We start from the raw sequence: 19,098 nt of genomic DNA, 5'->3' as shown, positions 1-19,098 counted from the left end.
TCAATGTGCTTAACAGCTTCTTCCCGTTTATCCAATTCACCTCAGAGGTGGAGACAGAGGGAACCCTACCATTTCTTGACATGTTGGTGGTCAGAGAAGGATTTAGGCTTAAGACCAATGTTGATAGGAAGCCTATGGCCGGGGTCAGTATACCCATTACAACTCGGCACACACCAGCCAACACAAAAACAGTGTAGTCAAGGGTTTAATTGATAGGTGGGATTCCACTGTACTACCTCAGAGGATAAAGATAATGAGATTATCAGTCACAGCAGACCTTAAGAAATGTGGTTACCCCCAGAGTGTCTTAGACAGATTCATTAGGGGAGTGATGTCTACTTATAGTGAACCGTCTACCCCTGTGGGCACTGCATACATTCCTTACTATCCGGGCTTCACGGAACGCATTGCGCGAATAGTTTGGGGGTGTCAAATACACTGTGTGCAACTACCGGGACAGAGGTTGCACACAGTGATATCAAGAGTTAAAGACCCCATACCGAAGGAAGCCAGCAGCGGGGTAGTTTATGAAATTAAACGCTTGGATTGCGAGGTATGTTATGTGGGAGAGACGGGGCAGCAGCTTAAGGACCGGCTGGGGGAACACATGAATGCAATAAAGACTGCAAATTACGGGAATTCTGCTGTGACAGAGCATTTCTGTGAGAAGCAACATCAGATCTCCCCAGAGGATGCTGTCATCACAGATCATGCACAGGGGTTCTGGAACCGTAAATGGCTTGAGAGCTTATGCATTGGGGCAGCCAGTAATACCATTAATAGAGATAAGGGTGTACGTTTTCACCCTCTCTTTGAAACGGTTATCTTGGGACACGATGAACACTTTCAGGTAGCGCACTCCCAAGCCATTTCCAGTTTTGGTGCGCAAATGGGAAATACCAATCGCATTCCTGGGGAACCATGTGACGAATGCCGTGGACCTGCTATTTAAGGATGTGGCATACAGAGAAATGTATGCTGTTGAGAAAGGAGACTGTCGTCTTCAAAAGCTACAGTTGTTACGGTATATTTTAAATTTTTAACATTCTTTAATATCTCTTTTCAGTCATATTTTAATTGTTTTTATTTATATATTTTAAATATTTTAAACTAGTTTTAATTATTTTATTGTAAATACAGTGTTTTTAGTTACAGTATTAAAATTTTTTCAAGTACTGGTTGGTGTGAAGTTTAATTATTTAATATGAGTTTTCCCAGCCTCGTAGGTCTATTTAGAGATATCAGTAGCATCTTTTCTGCACCTCACCATTCATGGTAGAAACCCTTGCTTCTACAGTTACCGCTGGTATATCTGTAAACAAAGAAATGAGCTAATCTTATACTTTAATTTTAGTACTGTAAGCAAATAAGCACAAAAGTATGTATGTGTATTCAATCTGTTATATGCCCTAAATACCACAAGTGACTAATTTTTTGTCAGGTGTCTGCATATGTAAAAGTTTTTTTTTTTTTTTGTTTTGGCATGAAATTTTTGTGGCCGGATGCCCTTCCTGACGCCAACCCTCACTCGTTATCCGGGCTGGGGATATGCAGTGGTTATTCCCTGACCTTCCGCATCCTCCGTATTTGGTGGTCACAGGCTCGAACCCCGGTCTAATCAAGAAGCGTGTGCTACGCACTACTGCTTCTGCCCACCTGACTACGGAGGTGTAAAAGTATCAAAATGTTATTTAAGTTTGATAAAAGTAAAGTCAATGGATGAAACACACTCCAAAGCACTTCAAAAAAAAAAGAGACCAGGTATATGGAAAAAAAAAGTTTTTAATCGTTTAAAAACCAGTAAAAATTTCTGATGAACGTATCTAGACATTCTTGATATATTCATTAATAAAAAAACAACCACACATACCTAATTCTAAAGCGTCATCCCTTGGATCCCTGAAATTAAAGTTAAAATTTTTTAAATTACGAGAAACTTTAAACAGGATATAGTAATAACAACCACAAACATGAATAGAAAGCAAGTAAATATGTTAATAAAGACAACAGTTAATTCACAAATATTAACAGGAAATTACTGAAGTTAAAAAATGTTCAATACAATGTCTCTGTGAACTCTCAATTTTTTAGCCACAAAATGGGTAAATATATCAATTTCTTTGATATATTTATTCCTTTGCAACTATTCACTTTTAAATTAGAACATTCTGTTAACTCAGCAGTGGTGGTGCTCCAATCTCTCTCTCTCTCTCTCTCTCTCTCTCTCTCTCTCTCTCTCAGGGTAACTCGGGGATTTTTTTTCTTTATTTTTGGCAGGTGCAGCATAAGCCTCAGGCTTCCTTGCACCATGTTGCTAATAATAATAATAATAAGCCAATCGGCAATGTATCTACTGTGTGTTATTAAAATTAACCTCAACTTGACTGCAGAAAACTAAATATTTTGACTTAAACTTTATTCGTGGGGTTCTTAAACTTTGCAATACCACAACCCCCTAAAAATGATAAATGAATTTGTGATCTCCCAAATGATAAAATAATTTTAATTTGCGCAAACTGTGCAAATAAACTGACTTCATTTGGGTGAGAAATAAATATAGCACTTATTTTTAATATAATTAAATATAAATCTATATATATATATATATATATACATATATATATATTTTTTAAATTGCAACCTCCTCTTAAGTTACTTGCTGCCCCAAAGGTGCTGTTATGAGGGCTTTTGTTATTGTTATTGGGTTTTTAGGAGCATTAAGCAACTAAGGCCATATTGCTCCGGGATATGCGGTAGTCATTCCCTGACCTTTCTGCATCCTCCGTATTTGGTGGTGAAGGCTCGAACCCTGGTCTAATCAAGAAGCGTGTGCTACACACTGCTGCTCCTTCCCACCTGGCTACGGAGGTGCCTGTGTTATGAGGGCTGTTCAATAAAGAATGATCATTCTTTATTGAACAGCCCTCAATTTTTCACGAACAACTGTATTGCTTACTATTTCTAGCTGATTTGTGGAATTTAAGACTAAACCAATCTGCATCACATAGCAACTGTGCAGTTAACTCGTGTGCACAGTGTGACCTTGGCGGTCAGTCAAGTTTATGCCTGTTCAGTTTTGCCTACACAACAATGGAAGTGATATGCGAGGAACAGTATGGTGCTCTCAAATTTTGTTTCCATCTCAAGAAAACAAAAGCCAAAGTATGGCTTTTATGCTGAGTCTAACCTTCCATACAGCACAGCTCGCAAGTGGTTTAGAACGTTCAAAGATAGACGTGATTCAATCATAAAAATTAGCAGTCCTAGGACTCCAACCACCACTGTCACCACAGAACCATAAACAATGCTTCAATAATTGTGAGAGAAGGTCATTATATAATAGTAAGCAACCAGCAAAGATGCTGACAATATTAGTAGGAAGCAGTAGGAAGCACACACAGTATTCTCTATGACCATTTGCACGATACATATGTGCACACACTGGGTTCCAAGCCTACTCACATCTGAGCAACAGCAAGTTCACATGGAGGTCTGTCAGGAGCTGCAACGGATAGTTATTGAAGATGGTGAGGTTCTTCTGCACAAGGTGATAACAACAGATGAGACTTGGCTTCATCATTTCAAACCAGTGAGTAAGAAAAAAAAAACTGTTTAGAAGTCTACATCATCGCCAACACCAAAAAAAGCAAAAGTAGTAACATCTGCAGGAAAAGTTATGGTCATTTCTATTTTTTGACATTCAAGGAATGGTTCAGTAGCATGTTGTGCTATGTCATACAACTGTATGACATAGCACTACAGAACTGTACCACACGCACTTTGCAGAATCATATTCATCGCAAACAACTACAGTGGCAAGCAGGTAGGCGGAAACCCCTGGAGCCACATTACAATTAACACTATACCTCTAATCTTCCAGATAGTGACTGGGGGGAGTCCAAATGGTGTGTGTGCGAGGGCATTGTTGAGGCCACGTTATACTCACACTGTCATTGAGTACTTAGCCAGCATCAATGTCAAATGTTCCCCACTGATTATTTTTTTGTAGGAAATTTTAAAAGAAAATATGCAAATTAATAATCCACAACTATTTATTGGAGTAACTTAAACAGAACACTGAAGCAGGGACATGTTAATGCTGAAATTGAAACCCTTGGCCATGGCCTAACGGGCCATGGCCAGGGGCTTCAATTTAGATCAAATTAAATGTTTAATCAAATTAAACAAGTTAGTATTTGTGTGTGTGTGTGTGTGTGTGTGTGTGTTATTTGTGAGGTTTCTCTAAGTAATTTGCATGAAACTACTCAACTACCTTGCAACTGGCTGCATAGATAGAGCAAGTAAGTATATATATATACTTTTATGTACATAATGTGTAATATAATTAAAAGTCATTGTCTGGCTGTTTAGCTAACGGGAGACAAAATTAGGAAGGTAATTAGGATAGAAATAGACATTCCTCCCTTCATATTACACTAATAGCCCAGAGTGTGGAAATACGTCCAGGGAAGTTACTAACATGGATGGGAAATGTTCTCCCGAAGAACCTGAGCACCAACTTTATATTCAATCATATACTGTTTACTTTCCTACAACTAATTTTTTCCACACTCTGGGCTATTAATGTAATATGAGGACAGGAGTATATATTTCTATCCTAATTACCTTTCTGATTTTGACTCCTATTAGCTAACAGTCAGACAAAACTTTTAACTATATTACACAATATGTACATAAAAAAAAATAAATATATATACAGGGTGTATTTAAATTGGTGTCAAATATTCTAGGAGCATATTCCCATCGACCAAATATTAAAAAAAAGTTCATTTAAACATGGGTTAGAAACACTTAAGTTTCTTCCCCACACGCCTCCATACCATGTAAACACGATACTAGTAGAGACTCCACCAATCAGCGGAAAAGATATCTGCAATGGGTAGTAGTGTTTTGTTGATTGGCTTTTTCTTTGTTGTTTACAAACGTTAGTTGGTTGTGGAAGATACTGCAGATTACTTCAGATTAAAGAAATCGCAAAGAAAATGTATTTGGTGAGTGAAATGGCAGAGATGTACTACACTTATGATCTTTCAGAGGGAATGCATTAAGAACACTTGAACTTTATTCAGAAAGGTACCCCAATAGGTGTCACACAAATCCACCAACGTTTACAATGTCCAAGAACATTCACACAAATCCACCAACGTTTGTGAGAGCAGGGCTCATTTGAGAGAAGATCGTTTGACACTGGAAGACCAAGAGAGGTACGAAATGCTGACCTTGAGGAACGAGTTCTTCACAATGTGGACAAAAATCCATCAGATAACAGTACAAGAAGAATTTCAGTAAGGGAAGGAGTTTGTCATATGACTAGCTGGAATATTCTCCATGAAAACCTTCTGTACCCCTATCACCTTCAACGGGTGCAAGGGCTTACTAAGATAGACTTTCTGGCACGAAGAACATTGTGCCAACACATTTAACAAAAGTGTGCTGTGGTTCTGAATTTCTTGGCATTTATCCTGTTCACTGATGAGGCTGGTTTTACACATGATGGGGTCTTAAACTACTATAACAACCACATCTGGTGTGATGACAACCCTTATGCAGTGCGACAGGACAAACATCAACATAAGTTCAGTCTAAACCAGTGGTTTTCAACTGGGGTGCCGCAACAACATTCCAGGGGTGCCACATAATTTGGATTTAAGTTAGTTACTTATTTTTTTAAATTTATATATTTATTTCATTATAAAAAGGTGTACGGTATCTTTTTATTTTTGTGGTGATCTATAATTGATGTTTATTTAATTCCTCTACATATAGAATAAAATTATTATATATATATATGAGTAAGGAAAGAAAGTTAATAAATTGTAACAAGTTGTAACTAATACATATGGGCCAATGCAGTTGTTAGAGCAATTATACATTATGTCCATAATGTGTATAAAATATTTTGTATAATATTGAAGATAATAATATAGAACGTAATTCAAGCAGACAATACCAAGCTGGAATTACAGAAATGCAAGGGATATAAATATATATATATATATATAAAAAAAAATATATATATATATATATATATATTCACACACACAAAACTTATCGTTGTCTACCCACAATCTAGATGACTTCAACTGGGGCCAACCACCCAGACTGAAGGCAAAAAATGACAAGGAGTTCTCTGTTTCTGTAATGATCAATATCTGCTAAGATATATAAAATATACAAAATCCAGAGATTAAGTAATTTGAATCTAAACCAATTAAAGGTAGTTAAAAATTTTTGAATCAAAGGGAAGATATTATAAATGTAAGCATATATTGAACATTGTTGACCCAACAGAGAACGTAATTTAATAATTAAAATAAGAATAAATGTAAAGTATAAGGCATATCTACCGTATCCAGGATATAATGTAACAACTAGTCGTTACGAAATAATAATCCCTCTAGTGAGCATATATATGTGGTGACCCCTATGTGATGGATATGGTAAAAATAAATATATAATTAATTAATTAATTAAAGTTAAGTTAACGCAAAGAGAACCATGCAGATAGTAAGAAGAATAAAAACTAATAGAGTAGGAATAATAGAACCTGAACTCCACAAAGGCGAAAAATAGTGGTATAGATAAGAAATAGTTTCTCCTACATCCTCGGATTGCCCTAATAATTTCGGAGAAATAAAAATAAAGAGAGTAGGACAGCTTAAAGACAATACAAGATATAAGTTGTAGCTCGGGTATGCCCGGGATTGCAAACCTGTTCCTATAGTAGGACCCTGAGCTGAATTTGCATGTCGCCTTAGCGTGAACTTAAGTATATACAGTGTGATTATAAAATAAGATAAGATAAAATAACAAAAATAAAATAAAAGATACACTATAATTTGCAGGCTGGTGGGTACAAGTGTTCTAAGCCGTAAGACACCAAGAAAGCAAAGTGTATCCTATGTACATAATATACATGGCTCTAAATCCGTAATTATGGTAATTATATTGAAGCAATAGGTTCAGAAAATGAATTTTTGAAATTATATTTATCACCTTCCTGAAGTGGTATTTCAGGTAAGCGATAGGGAAATTATTATTTATCAACTTATTGTACAATGCTATTATGTTTGCTGAACAAGTTGTGTTTTTATTGCAAATAGAAGAAATCCTCAGGCATTGGGATAAAATGATATTAGCATGCACTGATTTCGATATATTAGATCTCCAGTTTGTAAGGCCGACTACATTGAAATTAAATGCATCTCTTTTATTATATATGTTTACATCTATATTATTATGAAATATTTCTATACGAAGATCCAGGTAATTTGCTATAGTATCAGAACTGTTAGTTTTTTCCAATACAAGTTCTTCTGGATATAATTTGCTGTAATCCTGAATGAAATGAGGACAATTAAACACACATAGATCATCTACGTATCTGAACATAAGTAGGTTATCTTGGAATGTTCTTTCTGTAGAATATAGATAGAGGTTTGCAATTATGCAGGATGCTGGACTTCCCATAGGGGTGCCATTCACTTGTAAGTATAACGAAGTTCCATCATATAAGTAATTCTTAAAAATACACAAATTTATTAGAGTATCCCAGTAGGTTAAATCAAACTTTATAGCATTTTTATGTTCCAAATATAGTTTTTGGAGAACATCTTTTAAATTGTCGAGATTGATACTAGTGAATAAACGGTTAAAGTCAAATATTTGTATTTGCTGAATATTGTTATTTATTATAATAGTTTTATTTACATTATTTAATATAGTTTTAAGTAACATTTCTAACGTTTTACCTGGAATTTTAGCATAACTATCTCTACATGATGTTATGAATCTAAATGCAATAGGTGATTTATGAAATTTAGATATACCATACATAAATGGATATTTTAGGTTATTGTACTTTAATTTTTTTATGCAATGCTATTAGTTTTTTTAATTATTACATTAGGGGAAGATGCTATGTATTTGTATGTGCTACTGGATTGCAGTTCGTTTTTAATTATTTCTATGTAATATGACTTACATATAATTGCAAGTAGCTTTGTCAACCAGAGTAATTACAAAATGTTTGTGTATTTCTTTGAGCTGCTTATTTATTAATTTTGTATTATTTAGATTATCCGGTATTGAAATATACCGGATAATCTAAATGAATTTCAATTGATAATATTTGTTAAATATTATATTTAGCATTGTGAACAGTCACATGTGGTATGCCTCAAGTGGTATGTTATATTTGTATGCAGATCTTATGCAGTATTTTAATAAATCTAGATATAACAGTTTTTTAAAAGTTGATTTATTAATAGGTAGATTAGGTCAAAACTTAAAACCAAGTGATAAAATATCTCTAAGCTCGGGATATGGGATTATATCTAAATCGCCGGTTATAATGTGGTTATGGTTAGGATCTACGTATCTAAGAAATGAAGGCTTGTGGCAAACACATATATTCTGTACAATGTTAATATGACTGTGTGAAGGTTTATAGCTATTATTTTAGTTACATGCTTTAAAACCAAATGGTTTAGCATATCTAAATCTGATATTAATATATAAGTTATTAATAGGTAGTAAGTCGTTACTAAGTTAATAGTTCTAAGTGCTATGTATATCCAAATTATCCATCATTTTATTTTGAAAATATAAGACAAGGACAGAGTTTTCTGGTTGCTTGTTAATATTCAAAATATTAATTCTGAATTCAACAATGTGTAGTATAATGTGCATAAGGTGACAAGATCTAAATTTTTTCTTATTTTTCCGAAATTATTAGCGTAATCCGAGGATGTAGGAGAAACAATTTCTTATTTGTACTACTATATTTTCGCCTTTATGGAGTTCAGGTTCTATTATTCCTACTCTATTAGTTTTTATTCTTCTTACTATCTGCATGTTTCTCTTTGCATTAACTTAACTTTAATTAATTAATTATTTATTTATTTTTACCATATCCATCACATTAGCATTAGCATTAGTAGAGGCATCTGATGAAGAAAGCAAGCTTATGCAGCATCAGCCAAAAAAAAAAAAAAAAAAAAAAAACCCACTTCCACTTCACCCCTCTGTTCGTTCAAAATACCTGTCCAGCTGAGCCTTAAACTTATTTAGGCTATCAACCTCCACCACAAGGGATGGAAGTCTGTTCCACCAACCAACCACCCGCTGGCTAAAGGCAAATTTCCGCACGTCTATCCTACATCTGTCTTTCCTCAATTTGAATTTATGCCCTCTCAGGTGATTTTTCTGAGCTAGAGGAAGAATCCCATCAGCATTGAGCATGCTTAAACCATTCAAGGCTTTATACACCTCTATCAGATCACCTCGCTGGTGCCTAGTCTCCAGACACTGTAATTTGCAAAACTTAAGCCTTTCTTCGTAAGAGCACCCCTTTGTTCCATTCACTAATCTTGTTGCCCTTCTCTGTACTCGTTCCAGCAACTCTACATCCTTCTTGAAATGAGGCCTCCAGACCTGTATACAGTACTCTAGGTGTGGCCTGACCATTGCCTTATACAATGGAATAATCACCTCCTTATCCCTGCTGGAAAAATTCCTGTATATCATTGACAATACTCCATGGGCTACTCTTGCAGCCCGTCTGCACTGCTCAGAGAACTTCATATCTGCCTGCACAACCACCCCCAAGTCCCTTTCATTCTCTACCACTGTCAGTGTAGTCCTCCAATGTCACACTGCTCCAATTTGTGTAGCAGTCTTCCATGTGCAACAGTATCAAAAGCCTTTCTAAGATCCAAGTATATAATATCAAAGTTATTCCCTGCATCCAGTTCTTTTGTGACTGCATCATAGTATCCAATCAAGTTGGTCAGGCAAAACTTCCCCTTAACAAAACCATGCTGTGTCTGAGCTATAACTGAAGTCTTGTCTAAATGATCCTGCAGTGCTTCTTTAACCAGTGCCTCCATTAATTTTCCTGGAACAGAAGTTAAGCTCACAGGTCTATAATTACTTGTGTCAGCCTTTGATCCTCCTTTGTGAATTGGGGTCACATTTGCACATTTCCAGTCTATGGGTACTTCCCCTGAGTCCAAGGAAGATCTCATAATTATGGCTAAGGGTTTGCTTACTTCCTTTGCTGCCTCCTTTAATATAACTGGATAGATCCCATCCACCCCGGGTGCCTTTCTTGTGTTTATCTTCAACAGTTTCTCCTCCACTTTACTCCCAGTTATTTCAAGATTCTGTAGCTTACTGCTAGAGTTGAATACACCTCTGGCATTCCCCTCGCTGAATAACTCCTCATGTGTGAATGTCGATGCAAAATATTCATTTAGTTTGTTAGCTACCTGAGCAGGATCATCAACAGTTGACCCCTCAATATCAAGTGGACCAATCTGATTCATCCCCTTCCTTCTAGAGTTTACATAAGTAAAGAACTCTTTGCTGTTTTTCTTTGCATCCCTTGCCAAGGATTTCTCGTAATCTGCCTTCGCCTGCCTAACCTACTTTGTAACTTGGTTGCATATCAACTTGTATCTATCATAGGCTTCTGTGTCATGTGTTAATTTGTAAGTATCCCATTCATTTTTCTTCTCTGCCATATGCCTCATTAGTTCATCTGACATCCATTTTGGCCTAAACCTTGAACAATATTTCTTAGTTGGTATGTAAAGCCTAGTAGCTTCCAAGATAAGTTCTTTGAATGCTTCAGATTTTGAATTTGCTGTTGGTAACATCATCAGTTGGTCCCTCTGTATAGAATTTAAATACTGTCTCAGTCCATCGTAGTCGCCTTTATGGAAGCAATAACCCTTCCCTTTACCCCTAATGGTAGTTACCTCTTTGAGTAAATCCCACTTCAGCACACTGTGATCACTGCCACCTAGTAGTTCATTTATCTGCAGATTCTTAATGCATGAAGAATCACTGCTGATAATCAAATCAAGAGTATTACTCCCTCTAGTTGCCTCCCGAACATGCTGATGTAGAAAACAATCATCCAATAAATCCACAAAAGCCCTGCTAGTGTGTGAGTAACCAGTCCCCAAATTCCAGTCAATATCTGGGAAATTAAAATCTCCCATTATAAGACTCTCTGATTTACTGGCCCACTCTATTTCCCTGTACAGTTCCTTATTATACTCATCAGAGTCATTAGGCCTATAGCACACTCCTACTCTCAATTTTGATCTCCCAATGCTTATGTCACACCAAACTGACTCAACAGTGCACTGTCCATCGATGTCGACTGGCTTCACTTCCTTGGTTTTTATGTGTTTCTCAAATAATAGCATAACCCCTCCACCCTTCCTATCCTGTCTATCCTTTCTGTAGACGTACTCCCCAAATTGCAGTTCTGCATCCCTTATATCTGTGTGACACCACGTCTCTGATATCCCAACAATATCTGCCTTTGATGTTTTGAGCAATACCTCAAATTCATCAAATTTATTTACTAATCTCCTAGCATTGGTGTACACGCAAGTATACCTGCACCTGTTTCTATTCTTAGCTACCCTAACACAACCCATGTGTTTACTTGTACCGCAATGGCTCCCAGCAGTCTCTGAAATATCATGCATCTTGTTTTTCAGGTTTCTGCTCATTCTAATAGAAGCAGTGCAAGAATCTCTTTCACCTCTGCCAGTGGCTACTGTCAATCTATCGGTCTTTGTCTCCCCCCAAGCTAGCAGTTTTCCGACCCACCTAACACTGCCTCGATAGCATCAGCAAATATTCTTGCACCCTTTCTATTTAAGTGTATCCCATCCCTGTAGAAGCAATCTCTCCTGTTAACAAGTACAGTCCAGGCTGAAAAAAATTCTACCCCTTGAGCCTTGCACAACCTTTCCAGGGCCGAATTGATCGACAAGGCTCTCATCATATACTCCCTCCTATCGTGTCTGGGCAGAATTGCAGACACTTTCAAATTCAACCCTAATTCTCGGCTTTTGTTCAACAGTGACCTGTACTTGTTAAGTAATTCTGCCGGTCTCCTACTCTTAATATTATTAGTGCCAACGTGTACAACTATATCACCTTTTGTGCCCTTAAAAGATGATATTCGCTCTACAATGTCATCAACCTTTGCCCCTGGCAGACATACCCTGGTCCTGTTCCACCTATCTTTTTTACAAAGCATGTTCCCCGTTTCCCTGACAATAGAGTCACCAACAACTACTAGTTCCTTCGGGACCAGCGCATTCTGCCTTGGGGGTTGCCTCTGTGTCACGCAATGCCCAAGTGCAAGCTCTGGCATTGATGTGGGCAGCTGAGAGCCTGATGGGCCCCTCAATTTAGTTTCTTCGAAGGCATCCACCCTGTCCTTCAAGCTCTCATATAGGCCCACAAGAACGCCGAGTTGTTGCCTGATATCGATACACTCTTTGCATCGCGCACACACAAAGACATTCCCCTTGGCAGTATCATGTCCCGTACCCGATTGCTCTGCAAACATCAAGCAAACAGTGCATTTTATAAGGGTGTGAGTCAGAGGACAACTGCCCCCCTCAGTTCTGCTCTGAGCCACAGCACTTCCATTAGCTTGAGCCTTTTGCTTTGCTGCTCTGGTCTGAGTCATGATTCTATTAATTTATTAATTAATTATATTAATTATGTTAAATATAATTAATTATATTACGTTTGTAATCTAAGTCATTATATGTATTTATTTAAACGTACAATTTAACTGCTAACGAAGTTAAACTAACACTATCTAGTTCGGTATATAACTATCGTATCACAAAGGCGGGAAAATTACGAACGGTAGCGGAGTTGAAACACGTGGAAACCCTTACCGATACGTTTATGCAATTACAAGGCCGAGTAAAGAATAAATACACCAAATTAATCAGAAAATCACAAAATAATGTTATACTACTAAATTTAAATCAAAAGTTTTAGAAAAACAATAATTTCAAATCAATAAATAAGAAAAATCCACTTAGCGGCTTTGAACACGACCGTCTCTAGTAGCCTCGTCAGCAGACCCCCGTCTGTGTCACATAAGTGTCACCACATATATACTCACTAGAGGGATTATTATTTCATAACGACTAGTTGTTACATTATGTCCTGGATACGGTAGATATGCCTTATGCTTTACATTTATTCTTATTTTAATTATTAAATTACATTCTCTGTCGGGTCAACGATGTTCAATATATGCTTACATTTATAATATCTTCCTTTTGATTCAAAAATTTTTAACTACCTTTAATTGGTTTAAATACAAATTACTTAATCTCTAGATTTTTTATATATCTTAGCAGATATTAATCATTATAGAAACAGAGAACTCCTTGTCGTTTTTTGCCTTCAGTCTGGGTGGTTGGCTCCAGTTGAAGTCATCTAGATTGTGGGTAGACAACAATAAGTTTTATCTATATATATATATATATATATATAAAATATAGAAAATTAATAAATAACTTATGTAAAGTAAACTAAACAAGAACTAATTAATGCCATCTATACATATCTAGATTGAACATTACATCAGTCTTATTATATATTTTTTGTATAGGTTAAGTACAATTAGTAAAATAGGTAAGATATATTTCATATAGGATAAGCTATTTTACTAATTGTACTTAAACTATACAAAAAAAAAAAATATATATATATATTTTTTTTATATATTTATATCCCTTGCGTTTCTTTAAATCCGGCTTGGTATTGTCTGCTTGAATTACCTCCTATATTATTCAAAATATTTTACACACACACACACACACACACACACACACACACACACACACACACACACACACACACACACACACACACACACACACACACACACAGAGAGAGAGAGAGAGAGAGAGAGAGAGAGAGAGAGAGAGAGAGAGAGAGAGAGAAAGAGAGAGAGAGAGAGAGAGAGAGAGAGAGAGAGAGAGAGAATCGGATCTAACAGATAGAAAATTGAGTAGGGTTACCACAAAATAAAATAAATTACTTAGGGATGCCGTTATTAAAAAAAGGTTGAAAACCACTGGTCTAAATGTTTGGGCTGGAATCGTGCATGATCATTTGATAGGGCCCTATTTTTTACCTCCGTGTCTGACAGGAGACATTTATCTGCAGTTTCTTGAAAATGAATTGCACCATTTAATGGACGATATACCTCTGGAGAGTTTGTCAGCATTTGGATGGCCATTTTCCTCAAAAATGGATTGGTCACCGGGAGGGTAGGGGGCATTGAATGACCAGATTTGAACCCAATGGATTTTTATCCCCGGGGACTCTGCAACTCCTGTGCCTGCTGTTGACATTTTAAGAGAGCGTATTGTAAATGGATGTGAGCAAATACATAACACTGTGTAATCAACAGAGTACGACAAAGCATGGAACGCAGGCTCAGAGGATGCATCGAAGCAGGAGCAAACCATTTTGAACAATTTTTGTAACAAAATGTTCTGTCTTGTGTTTACTTTGTTTTTGTTTGTTTCTGTTAAACTCTGTCTTGTTTAATATTGTTAAACAATAAAACTCCTCTTACTTCAGAAACTAAGCATTTTTAGACCCATGTTTATATGACCTTTTTTTTAATGTTTGGTCGATGAGAATACGCCCCTAGAATATTTGACACCAATTTAAATACACCCTGTATATATATACACACATATATATATATATATTAAAGGGGCCTCAAATTTTAAATATGGCCGGGAGCCTATTTCATCCTTAATCCGACCCTGCACTGAAGGCATTATACAGAAAAATAGATCATGTGACATTTCAGCAAGTGACATATAATATGATAAACGGGACACAAAGTGGACATTATCAACGCACATTGTATAAAAGCATTATTGAGCACGTACATCCAGTGGTGCATTATCCTATATGCAAAACAGATTTGCCTACAGGATAATGCCTAGGGTCCTGATCAGAGGGGATCCTAAAATCACCGTTTCAAAAACTCAGCGTTTTTCACTAATATTTTTAAGTGATTTGTTATCAGAAACTGAACTTTCTACCTACCAAGGTCAATGAACTTTAAGATTAATATGAAAATTATGTTTCATTCAAAAATGGTTTCACTGATTTTAATTAAATTTTATATTTAGTTCTTATGTCATATAATCTGTTTGTTTTGTTGTCACAATAAAATGAAATTGAAAATGTTCTTTATTAGTTTTTTCTTTAGATGAGGCCCCCAAATTTCATTTTGCCTTGGGCCCCATGAAGGTATAATGTGCCACTGCATACATCCTTTCATTTTTAAATCTGTTTTATTTTAACTTCTGCATATATGGTTTTGTTTGAAACCGATAACCTTGTGTATAATTTATATAATATACACGGTTATATACATGTATAGGTTTATATACATGCAATTTTATATTTTAATATGTAATATTTTATGCGCTTCTTATGGATGAGGGCTACTGCTGAGCCAATCATAATGATCATACTATCTGAGAGATTAGAAAGGAACCTAGAGAAAACTGTTTAAAAGAAATTTCAACTATACTAAAATAACCAAACGAAATTATGCAGTAATGTACATGACTGGAAAGGAATGCCTGAAAGAAATGTATATTATACTGAATTTCAATATATCTCGAATTATCTTATATATTTCAATATATGCACTTCCTACTGAAGAAAAAAAAAAAAAAAAAAAGGAATACCATATACTTACTGCAATTCATCATCATCCATTAAGTCTTCCGCATCTGAGAAGTTTAATACATGCTCACCTCGGGGTAATGGCTGGACTAGAAAAAGAAACATCAATACTAAGAATGTGTACATGCATGTAAAATAAGATAAAGCCTCAATTCAGTTGTACCTTGCTTTATATGACAAACAGGCACTACTGACAACTTGGAACTAAGCAAAATAGGGCAATAAAATACATCATGTCAAGAGGATGGGTTATGTAAAAAAGTAAAGTGAAATATTAACAATGGATGAATACATTGTTAATTGGGGAAGGGGGAAGAACATTAAATGAATAACAAATTCTATATATTAATGATATGTATCTTCTATGATGCAAGCACTGTTTTGCTTGATGAGACTGGTTCAAACTGAATTGCAAACACAGTTTAACAGTACTCATGCTATAATAAATCCATGTAAAAGGTCACATGAATCAAGGTGTGACTGTAATGAGAGTGAAGACATTTAATAAGTCTTAAACATGAATCAACTTTTCATATTATACGTTACAGAATACTAATACTTCTAGTATATAAAAATGCAATAAAGAATAACTTACACTCCACTCACTTACTTGACCCAAGATATACTGAACCAATTTACTGAAAGTTGCTGATATTCGAGATGAATGCTATTGTGGAGGAATCGTGATAAATTTCAGATCACTGAATAAACTTTGCTTCCAAGTAACTCAATAATTAAATATAATTCAAATTATTAAGATTAGTTTGAACAGAAGACTATAGATGTTTTCTAAAGCAGCATGGTGTAGTTTCCCCCTGCTATTTTATCTTTTTGATTACCTTTATTTTCTTTAGTGTATATTTTGTGTAAAGGTTTTTTTTTTTTTTTTTTAAATCCTTGCTGTTTTAAATTTACAGTAAATCTATGTTTTTTGATAAATTGTAATCACACTGCTGTTTATTTTTCTAACTGAGCAAGCAGTTTAAAAGTTTCATTAAATTATACAGGGTATTCCATGTATCATTTCAGTTTGTGTGGCTCATCATACAGTTGCCGTTTGGCGCTCATAAGTGATAGGTGTGTGAGAGTATCGTCAAGAATGCCATATTCTGTGCAAGAAAGGATTTGTATAGTGGAAGCCTATGTACATACTAGCTCTTTTAAGGAAACACAGGAATTGTTTTCTGAGAAATTTCCTAAGAGTACTATTCAGTGCTTAAGCTAAGAGTACTATTCAGTGCTTACTTGCAAAATAGCGGACAACAGGTTCCATTGTAAACGAACCGAGAAATCGTCTACCCTCTGTTAGGACTCCAGAGGCGGTGTTGAACATTCAAAAGAGAATTTTAGTTAGCACCAAAAAATCTATCAGGAAATTATTGCCGCAACAAACTTGGAGTGAAACCAACTTCTTATTTTCATGTACTTCATTACCTGAAATTGAAATCTTATCGTGTGACGTCTGTCCAAGAATTACTGCCACCTGATGCAGCAAAACGTCTGAATTATCATGAGTGGCTCCTTAACAAGGTTACAGACAGTGAACTCGACCCACTTCTTTATTTCATGAGTGATGAGGCATGGTTCCATCTTTCTGGTCATGTGAATTATCATAACTCTCGATACTGGTGTGCCGAAAATCCTAACAACTTACATCAGAAACAGCTTCATAACCAGAAAATCAGGGTATGGTGTGTGGTTTCTGGCAGGCGAATCATCGGGCCAATATTTTTTGACACTACAGTGAACATAGCAGTTTATCTTCAGATTTTTGAGAAGTTCTTTTTTTTTTTTTTTTTTTTTTTTTTTTTTTTTTTGATTTGGTAGTTGTTGGCGCATCAGCTTCTGTGGCCATATTGCACCTCCCAAGGTTTTTGCAGTACTTTGATCCAAGCCCAAGACGGGAATCGAACCCGCGACCTTTGGGTTGCTAGGCAGGTACTTTACACTCGGCTAGTCCGGTCGGCTTGAGAAGTTCTACACTGAGTTAACAGAACACGAGTGTGAAAACTGCTACTGTCAACAGGATGGTGCCACACGTCACGTCTCGTGAATCACTGGCCCATGTTCATGACAGTTTCACAGTTGCCAAAGGACTGTGGCGACTGTGTTCTCCAGATTTGTCTTCGTGTGACTTTTACCTGTGGGGATATTTGAAAGTAACAGTTTATGGGCACAACCCCCACACAATAAATGAACTGAAGGACAGCATTCGAAGAAATATTGAGGCTATCGATGTCACTGTTTTGCATCGGGTCACCTTGAATATGATTACACATGCACAAAAGTGTACAGATGCACAAGGACACCATTTCCAGCATCTCTTATAACTATGTGTACATTTGGAGGGAATAAATAAAGTTACTTTTGACTGAGTTTTTTTATGTTTATCTCATTTTACTCCTGTCTAGATTTTTCTAATTATTTTGCCAGTGACTTGGTCCAGTTTTACATGAAACACCCTGTGTATACTTAATTTAGGTAACATATGTAAGTGGATTTTGTGCAGAAACATAGCTGACAATTTACTTAAGGCTTTTTTCACTTTTATTTTTTTTATTTTTATTCTATAGTGTGTAATTCACATTATAACTTACTTTATAAAAATAACATAACACATACACTGTTGTTATACTCACAAACAGTGTAGTATTAATCAATAACATTGCATTATGATATTTATAAATTTGCCTCTTGTCCAAATGAACCTTCTGGTCACTTGGCAAATCACTGTAGATGTGCACTGTTTTCATTTGTTCATAGTGTGATCTGTCAAGTTATGCTTCTCAAAGGAAAGCATTTAAATTTCCAAAAGAAAACATACTTTTCCTTTTAATGTCAAATTCTAACAAAACTGAAATTTCAAAATCATCTTTTTTTTTCTTTTTTTTTGGCATGTACCCAAAAATCAAAATGCTACTTATAGTTATACAAATTAAGAATCTCACCTGTTTGGTCAGGTAAAAGATGGTATTGCTTCATTAAAGTCCAGTGGGATAAGAGAACTTTAGCTGTTCTTGAGTGGAAAAATACATCTGGATGTTTGTTTAGTAGTTCTTGAAAAGTATCTACTGTGGGCTGACTATTCTATACATAAAAAAATGCACAGAAATAACTATCTTTGTCATCCCCTAATTTATTAAAAAATGAAGACATACTTCATTCTTAATTGTTATATATGCAGTATTTAAATCTAATAAAAATTTTTTTTTTTAATTTCTTATTTTCAACAGTAATATTTCAAGAGGAGTCATCTCAAAATCATTACCATCTTATAAAAAGTAGTTTGACAAAAAATCATTATCAACATTTGGAAACAGCAGCATGATGCTGTTTCCAAATGTTGATAAAATCGTATCTGTTAACCTACTAAACAGATTATGTACAATTATGTATGACCAAATGAAATCTTGCAAACTTCAAGAACCAGCAAAATTCTGATCTCAAGGATACCAGGTTTTGAAGTCTGACAGTACTATACAGTCAAGTGGTGTATGGAAGAAAACAAATTTGTGT

The 19,098-nt window shown here is 35.6% G+C and overlaps 1 protein-coding gene across 1 annotated transcript in view; it reads right to left on the bottom strand.

Annotated features, from left to right (window-relative positions):
- Positions 1–19,098, bottom strand: part of Rcd5 (microspherule protein Rcd5) — a 119,192-nt gene that overhangs the window by 30,987 nt on the left and 69,107 nt on the right. Inside the window, exons 8-10 of the mRNA XM_090380060.1 lie at positions 18,531–18,669; positions 15,596–15,671; positions 1,871–1,899 (exon numbers count right to left, since the gene is read on the bottom strand). Coding sequence (XP_090236186.1) covers positions 1,871–1,899; positions 15,596–15,671; positions 18,531–18,669 — 244 coding nt within the window. The remainder of the gene's footprint in view (positions 1–1,870; positions 1,900–15,595; positions 15,672–18,530; positions 18,670–19,098) is intronic.

Source organism: Mastigoproctus giganteus, chromosome 8 (assembly GCF_048544385.1).
Source record: "Mastigoproctus giganteus isolate SK-2022 chromosome 8, ASM4854438v1, whole genome shotgun sequence".
Lineage (NCBI taxonomy): Eukaryota > Metazoa > Arthropoda > Arachnida > Uropygi > Thelyphonidae > Mastigoproctus > Mastigoproctus giganteus.
The sequence above is the reverse complement of the archived record's forward strand: the minus strand, read 5'-3'. Positions and strand labels throughout refer to the sequence as shown.